The sequence below is a fragment of the Mus caroli genome, chromosome 9 (genome assembly GCF_900094665.2).
Source record: "Mus caroli chromosome 9, CAROLI_EIJ_v1.1, whole genome shotgun sequence".
In the NCBI taxonomy this organism is placed as follows: Eukaryota; Metazoa; Chordata; class Mammalia; order Rodentia; family Muridae; genus Mus; species Mus caroli.
Genome location: NC_034578.1, coordinates 63,152,946 through 63,172,576, shown reverse-complemented (window position 1 = coordinate 63,172,576; position 19,631 = coordinate 63,152,946). Strand labels below are relative to the sequence as shown.

At 39.3% G+C, this 19,631-nt stretch overlaps 1 protein-coding gene across 12 annotated transcripts in view; it reads right to left on the bottom strand.

Moving 5' to 3' along the window:
• Positions 1-19,631, bottom strand: part of Csnk1g1 (casein kinase 1 gamma 1) — a 130,556-nt gene that overhangs the window by 68,335 nt on the left and 42,590 nt on the right. For 11 of the 12 annotated variants that reach the window (XM_029481319.1, XM_029481318.1, XM_021171460.2 and 8 more), the window contains 2 exons: positions 18,506-18,898; positions 4,096-4,136 (listed from right to left, as the gene is read on the bottom strand). In XM_029481319.1, the coding sequence (XP_029337179.1) occupies positions 4,096-4,136; positions 18,506-18,686 (222 nt within the window). In that variant the 5' untranslated portion in view covers positions 18,687-18,898. Of the gene's footprint in view, positions 1-4,095; positions 4,137-18,505; positions 18,899-19,631 lie in introns of those variants that run through there. The other variant, XM_029481326.1, reaches the window with a different exon arrangement.

The following is a 19,631-nucleotide window of genomic DNA, read 5'->3' as shown; positions in this document are numbered from 1 at the left end:
TCTAGGTTTAATTAATAAAAGAGAAATACAGCCCACTATTTTGTTTTTACTTTGTACGTATATGTATACATTTATACTTTTTCCATTTTTAAGACAGGATCTCATGTAGCTTAGGCTAGCCTTGAACTTGGTAAGTAGCTGAGGACGACCTTGAATTCCAGATCTTCCTCTCTCTACCTCTTGAGTACTGGGACTGAAACCATGAGATAGACACCCACACTGTTTTTTGTTTGTTTTAAAGAATTATTTATTTTATGTATATGAGAACACTGTAGCTGTCTTCAGATACACCAGAAGAAGGCATCAGACTCCATTACAGATGGTTGTGAGCCACCATGTGATTGCTGGGAATTGAACTCAGGATCTCTAGAAGAACACTCAGTGCTCTTAAGCATCTCTCTAGCCTCTTGTTTTGTTTTTCGATAATATCTCTCATTCTATAACCCAGACTGACCTAGAACTTTTAATGATCCTTCTGCTTCACCTTCCAAGTGAAATTACAAATGGGAGTCGCCATGTCTGGTTACTCTGCATATGTGTTTAAGATCTACTTCATTTTTATTCATGTGTTTGCATCTCTGTGTGTATGTACGTGGATATATGTACAGTTGCCCATGAAGGACAGAAGAAGAAGCTGGAGTTCAATACAGTTGTGAATCACCTGACACGAGTGCTGGGAACTGAACTTCAGCAAGCGCTTTTTACGATTCAGGCACTTCTGCAGCCCCTACTTAGCATATTTTTAAACAGTCTTCACTCATCTCTTCTTTTCTTCTCCTTCTTCATTTTTAGGTGTGTATAAGAGAATGTGCACAAGAGAAAGAAAGAGTGGGGTAGGCAGGACAACACTTTGGGAATTACTGTTGGGGTTCTTTGTTTTGTTTTGTTTTGGTTTTTCGAGACAGGGCTTTTCTGTGTAGCCCTGGCTGTCCTGGAACTCACTCGGTAGACCAAGCTGGCCTCGAACTCAGAAAGCTGCCTGCCTCCACTTCCCAAGTGCTGGAATTAAAGGTGTGTGCCACCACCGCCCGGCGGGAGTTCTTTGCTTCCACATTTATATAGGTTCTGGATATTGAACTCAGGTTGTCTAGACTGCATGGCAAGTACTTTTACCTTCTGAGCTGCCCTAAATGGCCCTACTTAAAAACTTAAAGGCAAGAGCTACAATGAAGATCTAAACAAAGAGCTGCAACAGCAGTACCAGACTTGTGGCACATACTCTCAAGGCAGAGGCAGGCAGATCCGTGAGTTCCAGGACAGCTAGGGCTACACAGAGAAACTTTATTTTGAAAAAAACAACAACAAAATCGTTAGTATCAAGTTTCTTGCAGTTTTGTGGCAGATGTGAGTGCCTGTGACCAGAGGGTTGGCCATCTGCCAGAATCATGGCTTTTCTGGAACACAGGAGCCTGCCTGAAATCCTAGACCAAATGACAGATGGCTGTCTTACAGGATCTTGATACTTCACAAAAATGTTGCTTACAGTGAAAGGAGATCAATTACTATTGTTCTATGTCCCTTGAATAAGTTCAACAGCAAGGGATGAGATGTACAGATGGAATTGCTATGCTCTAAACAGGATTCTCACTTCAGTCTCTCCTACCTTCCTCTGTCTCCCTCTAACTCATGTTAAATACGCACTCTACCACTGAGCTATAGCCCTAGTCCCTAATTCTACTTTCTGTTTTGGCAAAACAAAGCAGAATGAAGTTTCATAAAAGTGTTAAGTATATAATAGGGACACAAAATTTTAAAAGGACAAGTTTTTATATTGTTTTAGTTTTCTTTGTTTTTGTGGTTGGTGTGTGTGTGTGTGTGTGTGTGTGTGTGTGTGTGTGTTTGGTTTATTGAAACTGGGACTCACTAAACTTACTATATAGCCCAGGCTGACCTCAAACTTACAATACCACTGCTTTAGTGCTGGGGTTACAAGTGGGCACTGATACTATTGGATTCAAGTGTTATATGGACTCTTTCTTCCTGTTAAATAGCCTGAGATAATTAAAGGTTAGTCTGTGTAAAACAGAAAGTCCAAGGGCAAATGCACTAGAGAACACGGCCCAGAACTAAATCCCTCTACAGAAAGCAGGTAGCTGATCGCTCACTCACCCATCTCAGAAGACGTGTGCCCTGCATCACTGCATGTTCTACCTCTTCCTGCTCTAATTTCTCTACCAAGAACTCTAAGTCAAACACAAAAGCAAAGCAAATGGAGTTGCTGTAATCCCAGCACTAAGGGTGCTTCAGCACAAGGGTTGCCATAAATTTATGGTCAACCAGGGCTACAAAGTGAGATCCTGTTTCAGCAAGAATAAAAAAAGGAGGAGGAGGAGGGAGACCAGGCTTTCACTGTGATCCTCAGGTATACATGGAGTTTAAGACCTGCTTGAGTTACATGAAGCAGCTCAAAAAGGGATAGAGCCAGGAGAGTTTCAGTGAAGCCTCTTGTTTTAAATATCAGTACCTGTTTTCTCCTTAGTAGAGGAACTAACCTGGCAACACCAACACTTCCAAAAAGAATCCCAACAAGCCCACAAACTGACAAGCTAAAGACAATACAAAGACTAATCAGGAGAGGATGTTTCTGTGGGAATTTTGTTTGTTTCTTGAGTCTCCAGGCACAGGCTAACCTCTAACTAGCTATACATCTTAGAAAGATACTGAGTTCCTGATCTCTTGCCTCTGCCCTCCAATCCTTGGAGATAAAGAAATGCATGACCATAACCAGTTTAACAACTTTTTGTTTTGTTTGTTTTTGAGACACGGTCTCACCTTTGTAGCCCTGGCTGTCCTGGCACTATAAAGACCAGGCTGGCTTCTAACACAGAGAGATCTACCTGCTTCTGCCTTAAACTCAAAATCAATATATATCTGAGTATGACACCGAAGTCCTCATTCTCCTTTCAAATGCTGGAATTAAAAGTATGTGCAGAAACCAGGCATGGTGGCTCAAGCCTTTAATGCCAGCACTCTGTGAGCTCAAGGATAGCTTGGTTTCCAATGCAAGTTCCAGGGCTGTTACCAAAGGAAATCATGTTTTGAAAAACCAAAACCAACAAATCAACCAACCAATAACCAAAAACCACGTGTTGAAAACCGTGTGCTGGCCGTACCTGTCTAGACAGGTTTTTAAAGCAGTGGTTCTAAACCTGGCTGTCTTGATGCCTTTGGCAAACCTCTAATTCCAAAAATATTTAATTATGATTTATAGTGGTAGCAAAATTATAATTATGAAGTGGCAATAAAAATAATTTTATCGTGGTGGCGCACGCCTTTAATCCCAGCACTCGGGAGGCAGAGGCAGGCGGATTTCTGAGTTCGAGGCCAGCCTGGTCTACAAAGTGAGTGCCAGGACAGCCAGGGCTACACAGAGAAACCCTGTCTCGAAAAACCAAAAAAAAAAAAAAAAAAAAAATTTTATGGTTGGGGTCACTACAATATGAGGAACTGTATTAAAGGGTCACAACATTAGAAAGGCTGAGAACCACTGCTTTGAAACATCAATGGTCAGATTTTTTTTCTGTTAAATATATTAATAAATACCTTACATTTAAAAAATTGATGTCAAGAGGCTCCATAGAAATGTTCAATGGTTTAAAGAGTACTTGTTATTCTTGCAGATAACCCAGGCTCAATTCTCAGCATCAACAACAGGATCTACAGTCATCCATTACCTCCGGTTCTAGGAAACACGGATACCCTCTTCTAGCCTCCATGGGCACCAGACACGCACACATTCGAGAGAGTGAGCGTGCACACACAGACACACACCCATAAAATAAATCTAAAAACAGTAGCAAAATTAGGTTGGCACCATGAAAGAGAGTCCAGAGAATTACTTGTTCTTTCAGCTATTTTTTAATCAATTAACTTTTGACGAATCTTTGCTAGCACTTCAGTTAGTATACCATTTATATAACATACACATATACTGATCTATCATTATAACATCCTAATGGAGAAAAAATGGCTGTCTGGCATCATATGCACAGTAAAACCAGCAGCGTTATCGTGAATGCTTATACAGACTTCCTGTAAGAAGACGTTAGCAATGAAAACACCAAACCACAAAGACCACAGCACACGTCTACTCACCAGTTTAATGGCTACATATTCATTGGTGTAGAGATTTTTACCTAAGGGAAAAAGAGAATGTATATATTTAGTGATATTAGCTTAGAAGGTCATGAGAAAGGTGGCTTTTTTAACTGGGCTCAGTACAGGAAGCCAGAGCTAAGTGAAAAGCTAAACAGAGATAATGAGAACCAGCAGGGCTAGAACAGAAAACAGGCTGAGAATCTAAAAATGTAAGCTGTACAAGAAACTGTTTTGTTTTGTTTTAAAAAAGGAGAAAACCAACCAAATCCACCCCCTCTTCTTTCCTTTATGCCCCCACATACATGCAACTTTATTATTTCTCAGTTATTAGGGCATTAAGTCAACTGAGAAGAAATGCCACAATCTCAAAGATAGAAATTTAAAATTGGTGAAGGTTAGAGGTAGGAAAATCAGAAATTCAAGGTCATCCTTGGCTACTTATTGAGTTTAAGGCCAGCCTGGGCTACATGAGCTCTTGTCTCAAACTTCCTCCCAACTCTAGAAAAAAATTTAATCTCAGATCTGGGAGTTAAGAGGGAGGAGGAAACAAGAGGTGAATATTTAAGGTGAACCAAGGTGGTAGTCACATTCAGCAAAGGGACAAACCTGGATATCACTCTGAACAAAGAGAAAATAATTACTGTAGGTGACAGAAGGACCAGGGAAGGAGTCTCAGGAGTTCAATTTTCTCTCTTTGACTTCCCTCCTCCACAAAAATCTCAAAGAGCAAGCAGTATTTTAAGAGCTGAAGACTGGGTAAGATCATTTCAGGAAGAGGAAACTGCAAAAGCAAACAAAAATGAAGCCAAAGAGGCTACAGACTCAGAGTGGTGTAGTCCTTAAGTTTAGTGACATCAGGGACGAATGAAGACTGACAAGGAGTGGTTACAGCAAAAACTGGAAAAAGTTATAGCTGTATTAGGAAAACCTCAATACCATTCTAGATTTAAAGCAGAAGATTTGGAGGTAGAATGATCACATAATCAGATCTACAACTCTGAATGATTATGTATGAGGCAGCATAAGAACTAACTTCAAAGTAGGAGAGGGGAAGTAAAGGGATGCCTCTGAAGGTCTTACTACCCATCACATACAAGCACCATCCATCCAAGATGAGCCACGGGCAGTTCTCCAACGTTAGAGAATATGCCCTAGCTTCTCATGCAGTCCAGTGTATGTGATTAAAAACCCAGCCAATAAATTATATAATGAGATGATGCTAAGACAAAAATATGAATAAGTACATAGAAGAATCTGAAAAATAGGGGAAAGCATGTTTGGATACAAACATTTCTAGTAAGAAAGTCAAGTAACCTGAAGAATAAAGGTTACTTCTTATATTTAAAAACAAAAAAATAATTCCAGGTGGGGCATGGTGACACACACCTTTAAACTCTAGGAGTGGGAAGTCAGAGGGCAGGTGGATCTGTATGAGTTCAAGGACAGTTTGGTCTACAAGAGCAGTTCCAGGCCACGTGGAGCTCTATAGTAAGGCCTTACCCTATCTCAAAAGAAAGAAAGGAACCTTTGATTTCTTTGAACACTTGCATTTTTAAAAAAGATGTGTGATTTTTATGATACTATAGATTCATTTCAATATAAATATTTTTCCTTAAATCTGCAAGTAAAAAAAAAAAAAGGTTCCAAGAATAATGTGTCTTATTTGTTCTGCAGCTTAGTACACAGAGGCCCTGACCTATGACAATATGCTCTGAGGTGTGCATACTGCAGAGGAAGGCTATCCAAGGCCATCCACAGGCTTCCTCTACTGATCCTTTCTGGCTTCTTTCCATTTCTTCTCATGTACCACATTCTCTAATTGTCTGGGACTAGTCACAGATATCAGATTCTACATTTTTTAGCATGTCACAGGATCAGATTGTGTTTAGGGGTATTTCCTCTTGTGCTTGTTGACATATGGGGGATAGAATTCAGGGTCTTCCACGTGCTAAGCATGACCTGTGCTACTACTAAACTACATCCCTAGCCTTGGGGGAAGTGGGGAATCTTCCTTAGAAAATCTTAAAGGGGCATAGGGTTTCATCTGGGTGATAAGGAACTGGCTTTTATACAAGATTCAAGAAGCTTAATAACACAAATGAACACCTAGTTTCTAGAAAATTGTAAATTGTAATGTGTCAATTTATATTTGTTGTTGTTTCTTAAGACAGGATCTCTTTACAGTCTGGCTTGGCTATATAGACCAGGGTAGCTTTCAACTCAGAGATCCACATGCCTTAGCCACCCTAGTGCTGGTACTGAAGGCAAGTAAAACCAGGCCTGCATATCTATCTATCTATCTATCTATCTATCTATCTATCTATCTATCTATCTATCTAGAAGACAGGGTCTCAAAATGTAGGTCAGGCTAAACTTGCACTCATAACAATCTTCCTGCCTCAGCCTCTTCAGACCAGAATGACAGGTATATGTCAGGTATGTTACATATATTTTTTCCTACCTTAGGAAGAAAGTACAAAAATGGTGTGTGTGTGTGTGTGTATGCACACGCATGCACGTGCACAAGCATGTGAGATATATATATATATATATATATATATAGAGAGAGAGAGAGAGAGAGAGAGAGAACATTCACGGTCTTTTAGGCTTGTCATTAAGCTACATCTCTACCCCATCAATATTTATATCCCCAGTAACAAGTACAGTATCTAACATATAGTAACAGATGCTTGATTGGATCAGAAGAGGCTGACTTATCAATGGATTAGTTTAGAGTAGATTCATAATTTGATGGCACTATTGACAGGTAGTAAAAACTAGAAAATGGAGCCTCATGAGAAGAAGTTGATCACCAGGACATAGTTTTGAATGATCTACTATCTAGCTCCTGGAATCCATCCATCCATCTATCCATCCTTCCATCCATCCATCTTCCCCTCCTCTGGCTTTTTTTCTTCCAGACCCAATGAGGTGCACCGCTCTGCTGCACTATACAATTTAGTCATCTGTTCTGTTTTACATCAGACAATACCAACAAACGCATGGAATTATGGGCTGAAGCATTTGGAACCATGAACTAGATAAACCTCTCGTCTTGTATGCTCTTTATGAGAAACTAACATATGGGTAACATTTTTATTTCATTATTCAACTTGCTGAGAATCACCAATAGTCTTATGCTAAGAGAAAATCAAGTGGTATTTTAAAAGTATTATCTTGGCCCTACAGTATAAAATAAAAGAGAATAACTAGGGCATTTTCATAGCAGAGCACTTAGAGAACCACATTTCTGGCGCAGAATGATTACATGTGAAAGTCCTTTGTAAACTGAAAAGTATTAATAAATCTAATTTTCATTATTATTTTAAGTATGAGGTAACAGCCCCCCTAAAAAGACTAAAACAAATAAAATATTTCAGGTATTTTGAAGAGAAAAAATAAGCACCTCCAGTTTACATTTAATAGGGGATAAGAAAGTAAGGGCTAAAGTTTTGTCCTTACGCTAAGTGTGGCAGCCCACCCCTTCTTCTAGTACACAAAGAGTAAAGACAGCAGGATCTTGAGTTTAGGGGCTACGTGAGATCCTATCTAGAAGGACAAAGATCGAAGGAGCAAGGAGATGGGTATGTGTGGAGATGGGTGTGTGTGTGTGTTTGTGGGGGGAGATGCTCTTAGTGAGTGGAGAACAGAAAAGTCAGAAGAGGAGCATAAGCAGTGTGCTTTTCTTCAGTTCTCTCTAAACTGGAAAGCGATTGATTATGAAGTACTTCTCAGATTCAATTTTCTATATAAAAAATATACTAAATGTTGAAGCTATTTTCTGCAGACATGACAAGACCATCTGCCATCATCAAGAATGACTCTTGTGACCTATGAATGCCTTGGTCTCCAGTCATCTCGACAAGAAAAGTAAGCAATTCAGTGACAGCTACATATATGGCAATAATAACAGGGCTGTTAACATTCCCTGGTAGAAAAAAGGTAGAGTAGGTCTTCTGGAGATTCCAGTCACTACCACTCTCCTCACTCCCTGCAGCTCTGTGTGGTCTGAGGGGACAGGGTGACAAGTGGATTAAAGATAGAAGGTTGCCTAGGAGTTAAGACTACAGTTAAGACACAGCTCTCCAGAATTGGGACCTTCTGGTGATGTATTATCCAGCTAGTTATCTAGTTATCCATGCTGTTGTAAGTAACCCCAATAAAATCATCAGGCCATCCTGATGATTTCTTGATGGTTTCTTGAGCCTCTCAGTGCCCTATCGGGGGGTAGTGGGGAGATGGTTCTTTATGCCTTCTAAGGGAACACAAGCATAAACTTAACTTTAGGTACCACTGTTGATACACTACAAAATGCTGACTGGCTTGTGCTTGTTTACTTTTTCTAAGAATGCCAAAAGAACTGAATAAATGTTATTCTCTTACTTAATAGCTAAAGAACACCGGAGGTGATGCAATAATTGTCCTGGGCCAAGCACTGTTTAAATCGATTCCTTTGCCAGGGGGCAAAGGCATCACAAAGATTGAACAGGGGCTGGTGAGAGGGCCCATACAGTAAAAGTGTTTGCCACCAAGCCAGACGACCTGAGTTAGATACCTAGAGCCCATTTAGCAAAGGGGACAACAAAAACCTTTGACCTCCAAAGGTACACAGTGGCACATGCCCCACCCGATAGACAAAATAGATAAAGTCTGTAATTAAAAAAAATTGTATAAGCCAACAGGAAATACAGACATTTAGAAGTTCAATCATTCAGTCAATATGCTCAGTGAATATACTGTACTCAGAAATGTTGCACTGGAAGAATTTAATGACAAAGATTTGTGGGTCAAAGTTCTATCCTCTTAAAATTAATAACTACTTCAACTAAACATATACATAAAATGTATCAATAACTGTGAGAAAAGGTACACAGCTTAATGGACTGAAAAATCTATGCATGAGCTGGCCTGATACCAAGCACTCGAAGCTTTAGTAGCCACTTCATAAAATCTACAGGTTTAACTTTTTGTTCTAGGCTCTATCATTAATGGCAGAGAAACTGTATTATTTACAAGTTTTGGAGCACTTTTATCTAAACTCAGCTTCTCTAAGAAGCAGCCTAGATATGATACTGACATTAAAACATCTGAAGGGCCGGGAATGGTGGCGCACACCTTTAATCCCAGCACTTGGGAGGCAGAGGCAGGTGGATTTCTGAGTTCGAGGCCAGCCTGGTCTACAAAGTGAGTTCCAGGACAGCCAGAGCTATACAGGGAAACCCTGTCTCGAAAAAAGAAAAAAGAAAAAAAAAAACAAACCAAAACAAAACAGCTGAAGGAAAACTTCCTGTTTCAGTGAGTTACCTACAGGCTACATTTACTGAAAGTTCCAGTGAGGCAGCATTTCTCAAAGAATCAGTAGCTCTTAGTCAAGAGTCACACAACTAAGGAAACATAAAGGGTTTAATCATCTTCCTAGCTGCCAAGCTTTCCTGCCCTAAAGTGGAAGCAGTGCACATATAAATTACTACCTAAACTGTATTTCTTAAAATCCAGCAAGAAGAAATTGAGGCAGAAGCTGGAAAGCTCAGCAAATAAGAGCAGAGCAGGAAGGACCAAAGTTCAGTTCTTAACATCCATGTTAAGTGGCTAACAACTAAATACCTCTAACTCCAGTTTAGGGGATCCATTGGTCTCTTCTAGTCTTTTCAAGAGGGGACATGTGTGTGTCCATGTACGTGTACACACACACACACACACACATTGAAGGAAGGAAGGAAGGAAGGAAGGGAGGGCAGGCAGTCGGTCAGGCAATTAGCATGGAGAATAAATAAGTAAATACTTCTGCCTACCTATGAATAGTTACCATTCTACTTAGTGAAAAGAGGGCAGTTTGTCCACTGCTCCCTCCAGTCCCACCCAGAGAGCATCTCTTTATGTGTACAGGATGATTAAGGGAAAGATTGGTACAATGTTAAATTTTTCTCAAATAATGATCAGTTAATTTTAAGGATAATTAATATGCCAATTTCTCAATTTTTGAATTTCAAATTTTCAAAAGCTTTTTGCGGCTGGAGAGATGGCTCAGCAGTTAAGAGCACTGCTTTTCTAGAGGTCCTGAGTCCAATCCCCAGCAACCACATGGTGGCTCACAACTATCTGTAATGTGATTTGATGACCTCTTCTGGCATAAAAGTGTACCTAGAGATAGAACACTCAAAATAAATAAATCTAAAAAAAAGTGGTTATCAATAATAGCACTGGGATGGAGAGATGGCTCAAAGAGTACTTGTTCCTTAGTTCTTAGTACTTGTACTTAGTTCCCAACACCAACATGGTGGCTTACTGTCATCCATATGCTGGTTCCAGGAGAATTCAATTCTTCTGTGGGCATTAGGCACAGTCATTCAGACAAAATACTCATACACATAAAACCAAACCAATAACAAATAAAACAAAAAACCAAGAATTACTTTTTTTTTTTTTTTTGCAATACTGAGGATTGAACCCAAAGCCTCATGGATGCTACGAAGGTACTCTACTACTGGGCTACAGCTAGCCTTTGTCTTTTTGGTTAGGTTAGGTTTTGATATAGTATCTCATATATCCCATACTGGCTTTGAATTCATTATGCTGTCAAAGATGGATAGCCTGATCTTCTGTGTCTATCTCCTAAGTGCTGAGATTATAGGCTGTACCCACCATACCTAGCTTATAGGGACACTCTACCACCTGAGATATATCTTTAATACTGCTATACTACAAGTAGTATGATACAGGTATATGCCACTATACTTGGCTTTCACATTTATTTATTGATTGATTGATTGGTTTTTTTTCGAGACAGTTTCTCTGTATAGCCCTGGCTGTCCTGGAACTCATTCTGTAGACTAGGCTGGCCTTGAACTCAGAAGTCCGCCTGTCTCTGCCTCCCAAGTGCAGTGCTGGGATTGAAGGCATGCGCCACCACCACCCTGCTCACCTTTATTTTTAAAGATCTTAGCACATTCATTTTACTATCATTGATGCAATGGGGGATGAACCCAGGGGTTCACATATGACAAGCCATCAATCGTTCTATAACCCAGCAACATATCTAGCCCCATTCTTTGGAGAAAAATATTTAGTAAAAACAGACATTATTTTGAGAAATTTTTATTTCAGGCATATACATTTTATGTGTATGGAATTATAGTATTTATTTTTTCATGTAACTAATGGTCAGAAAAGTTATCTATAAAACCTGATTGAAAATCAGTGTCAATTACTTCATTTTGAGATAAAAATCTTAGAACAGGGGTCAGTCTAGTTTCTAAGACTTTCCTAAAGAATCAAACACCCCCCCCCAAAAAAAAAAAAAAAAAAAAAAGCAGGAGGCAGGGGCAAGTAGAGTGGATCTCTGTTAGTTGGAAGCCAGCCTAGTCTACAGGGTAAGTTCAAGGACAGCCAGGGCTACACAGAGAAACCCTGGGGTTATAGGTGTGTACAATCACACTCTGAGCCTGCAAGGCAAGCACTCTACAAACTAAGTTACAACCCCAGCTCCTGCTCATTCTCTTAACTAGATAAATAACACAGAGTTGTTTATTTGTGCCCGGGCTTCTCAACCTCAGCTTCTGAGGGCTGCAATTCTTCACTACAATTTTCATGTCATGGGGACCCCCGATTAGAATTTTTTTTAAGGCTTATTTATTTATATGAGTACACTGTAACTGTCTTCAGACACACCAGAAGAGGGCATCAGATCCCATTACAGATGGTTGTGAGCCACCATGTAGTTGCTGGGAATTGAACTCAGGACCTCTGGAAGAGCAGTCAGTGCTCTTAACCACTGAGCCATCTCTCCAGCCCCATAAAATTACTTTTGTTGCTACTTTATAACTATAAATTTGCTATTTATGAGTCATAATGTAAATATTTTTTGAAGACAGATTTGCCAAAGGGGTTGTGACCTACAGGGGTTGTGATCACATGCTATGATATAATTAACCCTGTCCTGCAAAGCCTATGTACTGAAAGTTTGGTTATTTGGAGAGGCTGTAGAAGCTTTGAGATGGGGCTTCCTGATATCTTTAGATTATTGAGGGCATCGTCTTGGAAAGTAGTTTACTTGAGAGCCTTGAAGTTCTCATACAAGGATGGTTACATATAACTCCTAGTGCCTTAACTCTAGCAAATACCATCTGCAAGGGAGCCTGGGCTCAAGGCATCAAGCCTATACTATGTATGCTGTTTGGCCTCTGAAATGGAGCTAAAGGAAAGCTTTTCTCTTTTCCTTCCTCTTTCCCTCCATAAACATCTTATGTCAGATATTTTGTCATGTCTTCTTAGATGAAAGATATTTGAATTGTTTTAACATCTTAACATCTTTAACCAGACTATCTTCAAAAGTGGCTATGCCATTTTAATTTCCCAATATCATTGTATAAGCAGTCCAATCTCTATCTAGTCTTTCCAGCAAACACTAGTTCTTTCCAGAGTTGGTAAGTTTGAAGTAGTTTTCATCCGTATTTCCTCGATGACTAAAGAAGTTGAACACTTTTCATGTGTTTATCTTCCAATTTCAAAATATTGAATTAAAGTATATTCAAATCATTTGTTCACCTTTTAAAAGATTTCTTTTTAATCGTGTGTGTGTGTGTGTACACATGCTTACACTGGAGGCATTGGATCCTTTGGATCTGGAGTTACAGGAGGCTGTGAGGAAACCAAAATGAATACAGAAAACTAAACCTGGGTCCACAGAGAGCACATACATATGTATATGCTCTTAAGTGCTGCATAATCTCTCCAGCCACACTTCACTTTGCTAATTTTTAATGGGTTGTCTTTTAATTTATTGTTGAGTTTAAGAAGAGCTCTTTATATGTTTTTTAAAAAGTATAATATAGGGTAGTACCATTTAATACCATACACACAGGTGTGTGTGTGTGAGTGTGTGCCCGCGCGTGCGTGCACATGTGCATGTGTATAAGTGTGTAAAGTTTCCATATGGCTTTATCAATTGTTCTTAGTATTAACTATCTATCTCTTCCTATCTCCTCTGTCCTGTTCTCTCATCTATGCATATGCTGTGGAAGAAAAGTAATAACCAGCTTACACAGCTGTGAACCCTATGAGCTACAATAGTGACTGTCCTGGAAAGATGTGTCCACTAGTGTAACGGTGGCTTAGATATTATGGGAGTAACCAGTACTTTTCTGATGGATTCAAAGCATGCTCCACAAGACAGGTGTCATGCCTGCCTGGTACTGTTAACTAGGGCCAAAACTGAGGGCTGACCAGGTCACAGGATGTAGGAGAGAACCTAATACTATTCTAAATGGACTGCTTCCTAAGTTCTTATGTACAGGTTTGAGCATTTCTCAAATATCATCAGTGAAGGTTCTAATTTTGATAGATGCGATTGATATAGACACCACAACTGGTCACATTGCAGAGAACAGACTGTGGAGTGTTCAACTCTAAATCAGACATTTATACTATACCTCCCCCTCAAGGTTAAGAGAACATCACAGAAGAGGGGATAAAAAAATCCTAGGAGCCAGAAGTAAATGTCTGTATGTCTGTAGTATTTGCCCAATATGATATGGTAGTTATAAATACAAATTGTAAATATAAAATTCCAGCAACTATGACTGCATGCACAAGATAGGGCCAAAACAAAATACCAGCACAAAGGGAGAAGCTCAGGAACTCCTACTCTAGCTGAGCCATTCCCCCAGATTGATTCAGATTGTGTGTAAGTATGCACATGTGTGCACATGTGTGAGTTTATGTATACCACAGACATGCTGAAGAAGCCAAAGAGCATTGGCTTCCCTAGAGCTGGAGTTTAATAGAAGTTAGGAACCACCAGTGTGGGTCCTGGGAAACAAACCTGGGTCTTCTGCAAGAGCAGTAGACCCTCCTAAACTTAGCTATCTCACCAGCCACCATGGTGACTTCTTTCTTTCTTTTCTTTTTTATTTGTTGTTTTAGTTTTGGTTTTTGTTTTTCTTTGAGACAGGGTTTGTCTATGTAGCCCTGGCTGTCCTGGAACCAGCTCTGTACACGAGGCTTGCTTCAAACTCATAGAGATCTGCCTGCCTCTACCTCCTAAGAGCTGCGATTAAGGGCCTGCCTCACCACTGCCAGAGAAGCTGTGGTGATTTCTTAATTCCTGTATCAAGCCAAAATTTTTTCAATAATTGAAACACATGTTACATAGGAATTTAGGGACTATGTTTGTGCCACATACTTGTCAAAGTTAAGATAGTCACAAACTATCTTACACATTTATCCTATTACCCACCCTAGTCCTTTATTACTAACTTCATTAAGCCTTCTTCACTCACAAGGTCTCCTTAAACTAGTAAATACTGACCCTTTCCCCTCAAAGAACTAGTAATCAATTCTGCTAGTTTTGAATTAATCTCTTTTGCTACTGCCAAAAGTTAGATGATAACTTGGCTTATTCGTTTAGCCTTTTCTTTAAAAAAAAAAATGGTTGGCTAGGGGCCTGGAGAAGTGGCTTAGATCGATCTATCTATCTATCTATCTATCTATCTATCTATCTATCTATCTATCTATCTACTTATCCATCCATCCATCCGTCCGTCTGTCCGTCTATCTGTTCAACAATTATGGGTGTTTTATCTGCACCACATGTACACGGTGTTTGCAGAGACTAGAAGCAGGTTCCATCTTCCTGGAATTGGATTTAGAGATAATTGTAAACTGCACTTGAATGAAATCAAACCTGCTCTTGAAAAGCAACCTGTGCTCTATCTAAGCCATCTCTCCAGGCTCCCAGCCAACCATTTTATTGAGTATACATTATATATCACACATAATGAAAAGAGTTATGGATATAAAAACAAAGTGCTGAGACACAACCACACCCTGGAGCAGAACAAAGTACAAAAAAGTAAGCAGCACAATGACTAGATGATGTCACCTTCTTTCCTGTATGAATGGATCTGGGTCATTCCCCTCTTTAAGATCCTTCATGATTCTATCCCAGAGTCACAGAAACACTTCACAATTTGGTCCTAATTTACCTAGCAGCACATCTATTGCTTTGCTTTGTTTGACTTCACATCTTTTGGCTCAGCTATTTATAATCATCTGCTGCACTGATAATCTGCTGAGTAATCTCACCTAGCAATTTTGTACCCTGCAACTGGACAGAGTCCCTCCTTACTGTCTAGCAGCAAAAGTACTATTATAAATAACTCCTTTCTGAAACCTTCATTTATGTCTGCAGATGTAGTCTCTATACACTTGTTATCATATTTATTGTTTTGTATTATAATTTGGTTTTCCCTTTGTACCAGGAGACAATAGTATCTTTAGAAACAGAAACTATATCCTACTCTACGCAATCTTCCCTAGACTTGACATTAGTAAATATTCAAGAGACAGTTGAAAATCAAAATATACTGATAAGGCAAGGAGTAGCAGCACACACATAAAATTCTAGCACTTGGAAGACTGAGGCAAGATACTACATAGTTAATGAAGGAGAAAACAAGAACTTGGGGAGGGGGGAACCCTGCCAGTATTTTTTTGTTTGTTTGTGTTCTGTATACTCAAACAGTAAGACTGCTGCTTACTACTATTGCCACATAGGGAAAGAACAAAGAAAGCACACTTTGTCCCTTCTATCTACCTATCTTGACAATCTACTTAATAAATAACCAAACATACTCAGAAAAATCCCTGCACTCGAAAGGAGAGGCACCATGACATCTGGGAAAGAAAGGCAAGAATCCGAGGTCCAAGGTCTGCATACGCTGCAGAGCAATCGAACAGCAGCCTGAGCAAATGAAGCATCACATTAAAAATAGAAAAGAAAAAAAAAAAAAAAGACCAAGTAAAGAGAAGTCACGACAGGAAACAGAGGCGCACTTTTCCTTTGGATAGTGATCAATGTAGTAGGTAAAGTTCTTGCCATGCAAGCTTAACAGCATAGGTTTGTTCACTGGAACTCATATAAAAGTGGAAAGAGAGAACTGACTTAACACAGTTTTGTCCTTTCAAAACTCAAAAGCTCCATGTGTACACAGTGGAAGATGCGTGCGAGCGTGTGTGTGTGTGTGTGTGTGTGTGTGTGTGTGTGTACATACATACACCAACATACCCCACACAGAAGAATCCTGCAGGTGCAGAGCTAAAGCAGAGATGTACCTAGCTAGTGTTTGTGTGTGATCTTTCCTACTTTACATTTTCTGTTTTCTACACAGCCTACTCTATGGCTCATAGAAGGATAAAAGCAGCTGAAAAGAAAGGTAAGTTCTTTCCTCTAATTACAAATGAAGTAAAAATAAGATGTGTCAGGCTATGACCCCAGGTGGTTGGAAGCTGAAGCAGGAGTATTTAGTCTGACAAAAGGTTGGGCTTCAGAGAGAAAGTAATCTCTCCATTCCCTCTCAGTTTTTCTAAATAGTTTCTTTGTACAGCTCTGCTGTCCTGGAACTTGATTTGTAGACCAGGCTAGCCTTCAACTCAAAGATCCACCTATCTCTGTCTCCTAAGTGCTGGGATTAAAGGCGTGCACTTCCACACCAGGTTCAGAGAGATAGTCTTTAATTAAAATACAAAAGAAATGTCAAAATTATCCTAGATTCACCAGAGAAAACAAAATAAAACAACAACAAAAATCTAGCACTCTGAAAGAAGAAAGGGGCTAGAAATTTATATTTTTGATTTTCCCATTTTCATGTAAATTTGTAATATAAATCTTGGACTTCAAGAAAACAAATTTCCAGTTCCATTAGCTGAGGGTTTTCTTGATCTTCATAGAAACGAAGGCATTTTGGCCCTCAGAATACTCAAGTTTATGCATTAGAAATTGCCTGGTAACTTTGTGGATGCTTATTCCATAACACATCTAATCCAAGCAGTATGGTGGTGGTAAGACAAAGGGAATTCATTAAATGAATGAATGTTTGCAAAACTAATTGCTGAAGCAACTGAGTAGTTGCTAGGAAGGCATGCAGTATGAAATTACACACCTTCTATTCGCAGAAGCATCGAGTTTAGCTAACTGGAACATGAACACTTCTCTAAATATGAAGGCCTTTTTATTATCTTGGTCAGGTTCAATTCCAGGTTATTAGTGTTCTCTAATTAAAAATGATTTCATTCTTAGCATCTTCCGATTCATTTCTGTACCTGGAGATACATAGCTAGTATAGTGATGTTTCATTAAGGAGTGAAAATGGTAATCATAGGTATATAATTCTTCCACTTTCTTTTGCATAATTATCAAAACCAGAGGTTAAAAACAAAACACCCCAAGCATCTCATGTTTCTACCCTCACAATGGTCCAAATTATGATTAATTTTCATAATAATCACAGCTTCAACAACTATTTAGAGGCTGGAGCAATGGTTCAACAGTTAAGAGTGCTTGCTGCTCTTCCAGAGGACACTAGTTTAGTTGCTAGCATCTACATATAAGGTGGCTCATAACTACCTGTAACTCTAGCTCCATAGGATCTAATGCCCTCTTTTTGACTTCCTTTGGATACCTGCACATACACAGAATATACCCACACAGACAAATGTACATAAAGATTAAAAAAAAAGATTCAGCTTTTCACATTTTCCACCTATAAGGTTTTTCTTAATTTTATATGGTCTATTTTCTGTTTCCTGTGCCTGTACTCCTAGCACTGATGGTGGGTTGGAGGAGGGGAGGGTATTTTGGCAGAAGGATATCTAAAAGGTCTAGGTTAACCTGGTCTACATAGTAAGTTCTAGGCTAGCCAGGGCTGAGGGTGAAACCCTGTCTCAAAAACAAATTAACAAATTCCATTTCTCCATTAATATAGCATAGCATATTAAAAAGCATATACATTCCCAGTATACATTCTTCTTACTCTCACATCTTCCAGCTGGTTAACTGTCATTATTTATCCCCTATTCACAAACTCATATTTGAGCTGGACATGATGGTGTTCACTTATAACCCTAGTACATAGGAGGCTGGGGTAAAAGAGTTACAACTTTGAGGCCTGTGTAGGCTTTATAATGAGTCCAAGGTCTGCCTGGGCTACAGAGCAAAATGTGTCTCAAAATTAAATATAAAAATTTTTACAGCAAGGAAGGGTGATGAACTCCTTTAATCTCAAGAGACAGAGGCAGGTAGATCTCTAAATTCAAGGCCAGCCTAGTCTACAAAGCAAGATCTAAAACAGCAAGAGCTATACAAGGAAACCCTGTCTTGAAAAACCAGTAATAATAATTTAAATTTAATAAATATAAACTCTAAATTGGTAGAAAATTAAAAGTCCTATCACACATAAAGGGAAGCCTTGAAGAACAGCATAATGACTGATAATAACTCCTTTGCAAAGCCCTTATTCCTTACGCCAGTAAGACCTACATAAGAGGAAGTTCCTAATCACCTGCTTATCTTGAAACACACCAGAGAATGTTACTGCTGTTAGTAAAAGCCTCAGCCATAGCAAGCTCTTACCTAATCTGAGCTCTCCGAAGTTCCCACACCCTATCTTCTTGCCAACCCTGAAGTTGGGTCCCACCATGAGAACCCCAGAGGATGTTGAAGTGCCAGATGGTCGTGAACAGTGTGTATTCCTTTGTGCCATGGTTTTAGTTGTCCGTTGTCTATCATCCTTTTCCCTATTAGAATGGTCCATGTTCCTACACGACAGTCTCTGAACAATGAGTGACCTCAGCGTGTATACTTCTCCTCCACACAGAAGTATGTCCAAATCACCACAGTCAGAGAATGAGGAGTTTTGGCACCATATTTATGCTTCTAGTGTTCTTCCAGAAGGTGAAAGCCACTGATCAGTTCTTGAAGAACATATAGTCCGTAGATCTCATGCATAGAAGGACATTTTGTAACCTGGATAAAAACCAAGAAAATTACAGTTAAAAAATAATTTCTAAAACAAACTGAGAAAGTCACTAATTAGAATGGATCTTATCCAATGGTAAGTACAGTGATCTTCAGAGCTCCCTGAAATAGGTTTTGGTTTTATATCTTTCAAAATGTTAGCCATCTGGATTAATTACTTACAAGTTAGCATAATCTAAGTAAACTACAAATCAGGACACTAAGGGAACATACTTAGTATTTAATATGAAACATTTCTTTTAATAATGTCATTTAGCCAAAAAGAAAATTATTTGCTAAGTTGTTTTCTTAATTGATTGTTTAACAGGGTATTCAGCAGAAAGGGTTAATGCTAAGTTAAATAAACTGGAGACAATTTAATTCAAAGCTGTCCTTATACAATTTGTCCAAACTCATTAGAAATGAGGCTAGCCAGTGTTTCTCCTCCCTCTCCTCAACATTTACCAAGCACGGGCAGCAATCATGCAGTCTCTCAGCCCACACTTAATGCTTTCTGGTGTTGTTTCTCTCCAGTGTCTCTCGTAACCCTTATGTCTAAGCAGAATTATATTTCATAAAACCCCAACTCTGCTTTAACAGAGAGACATGAGGAATGGTGACATATGCCTTTAATCTTAGCACTTGGGAAGGAGGCAAAGGCAAGGCAGGCTGATTCTACAGGATGATTCCCAGGCCAGACACCCTGCTGAAAGAAAGGAAAGAAGAGGAGGGGAGGGGGGGG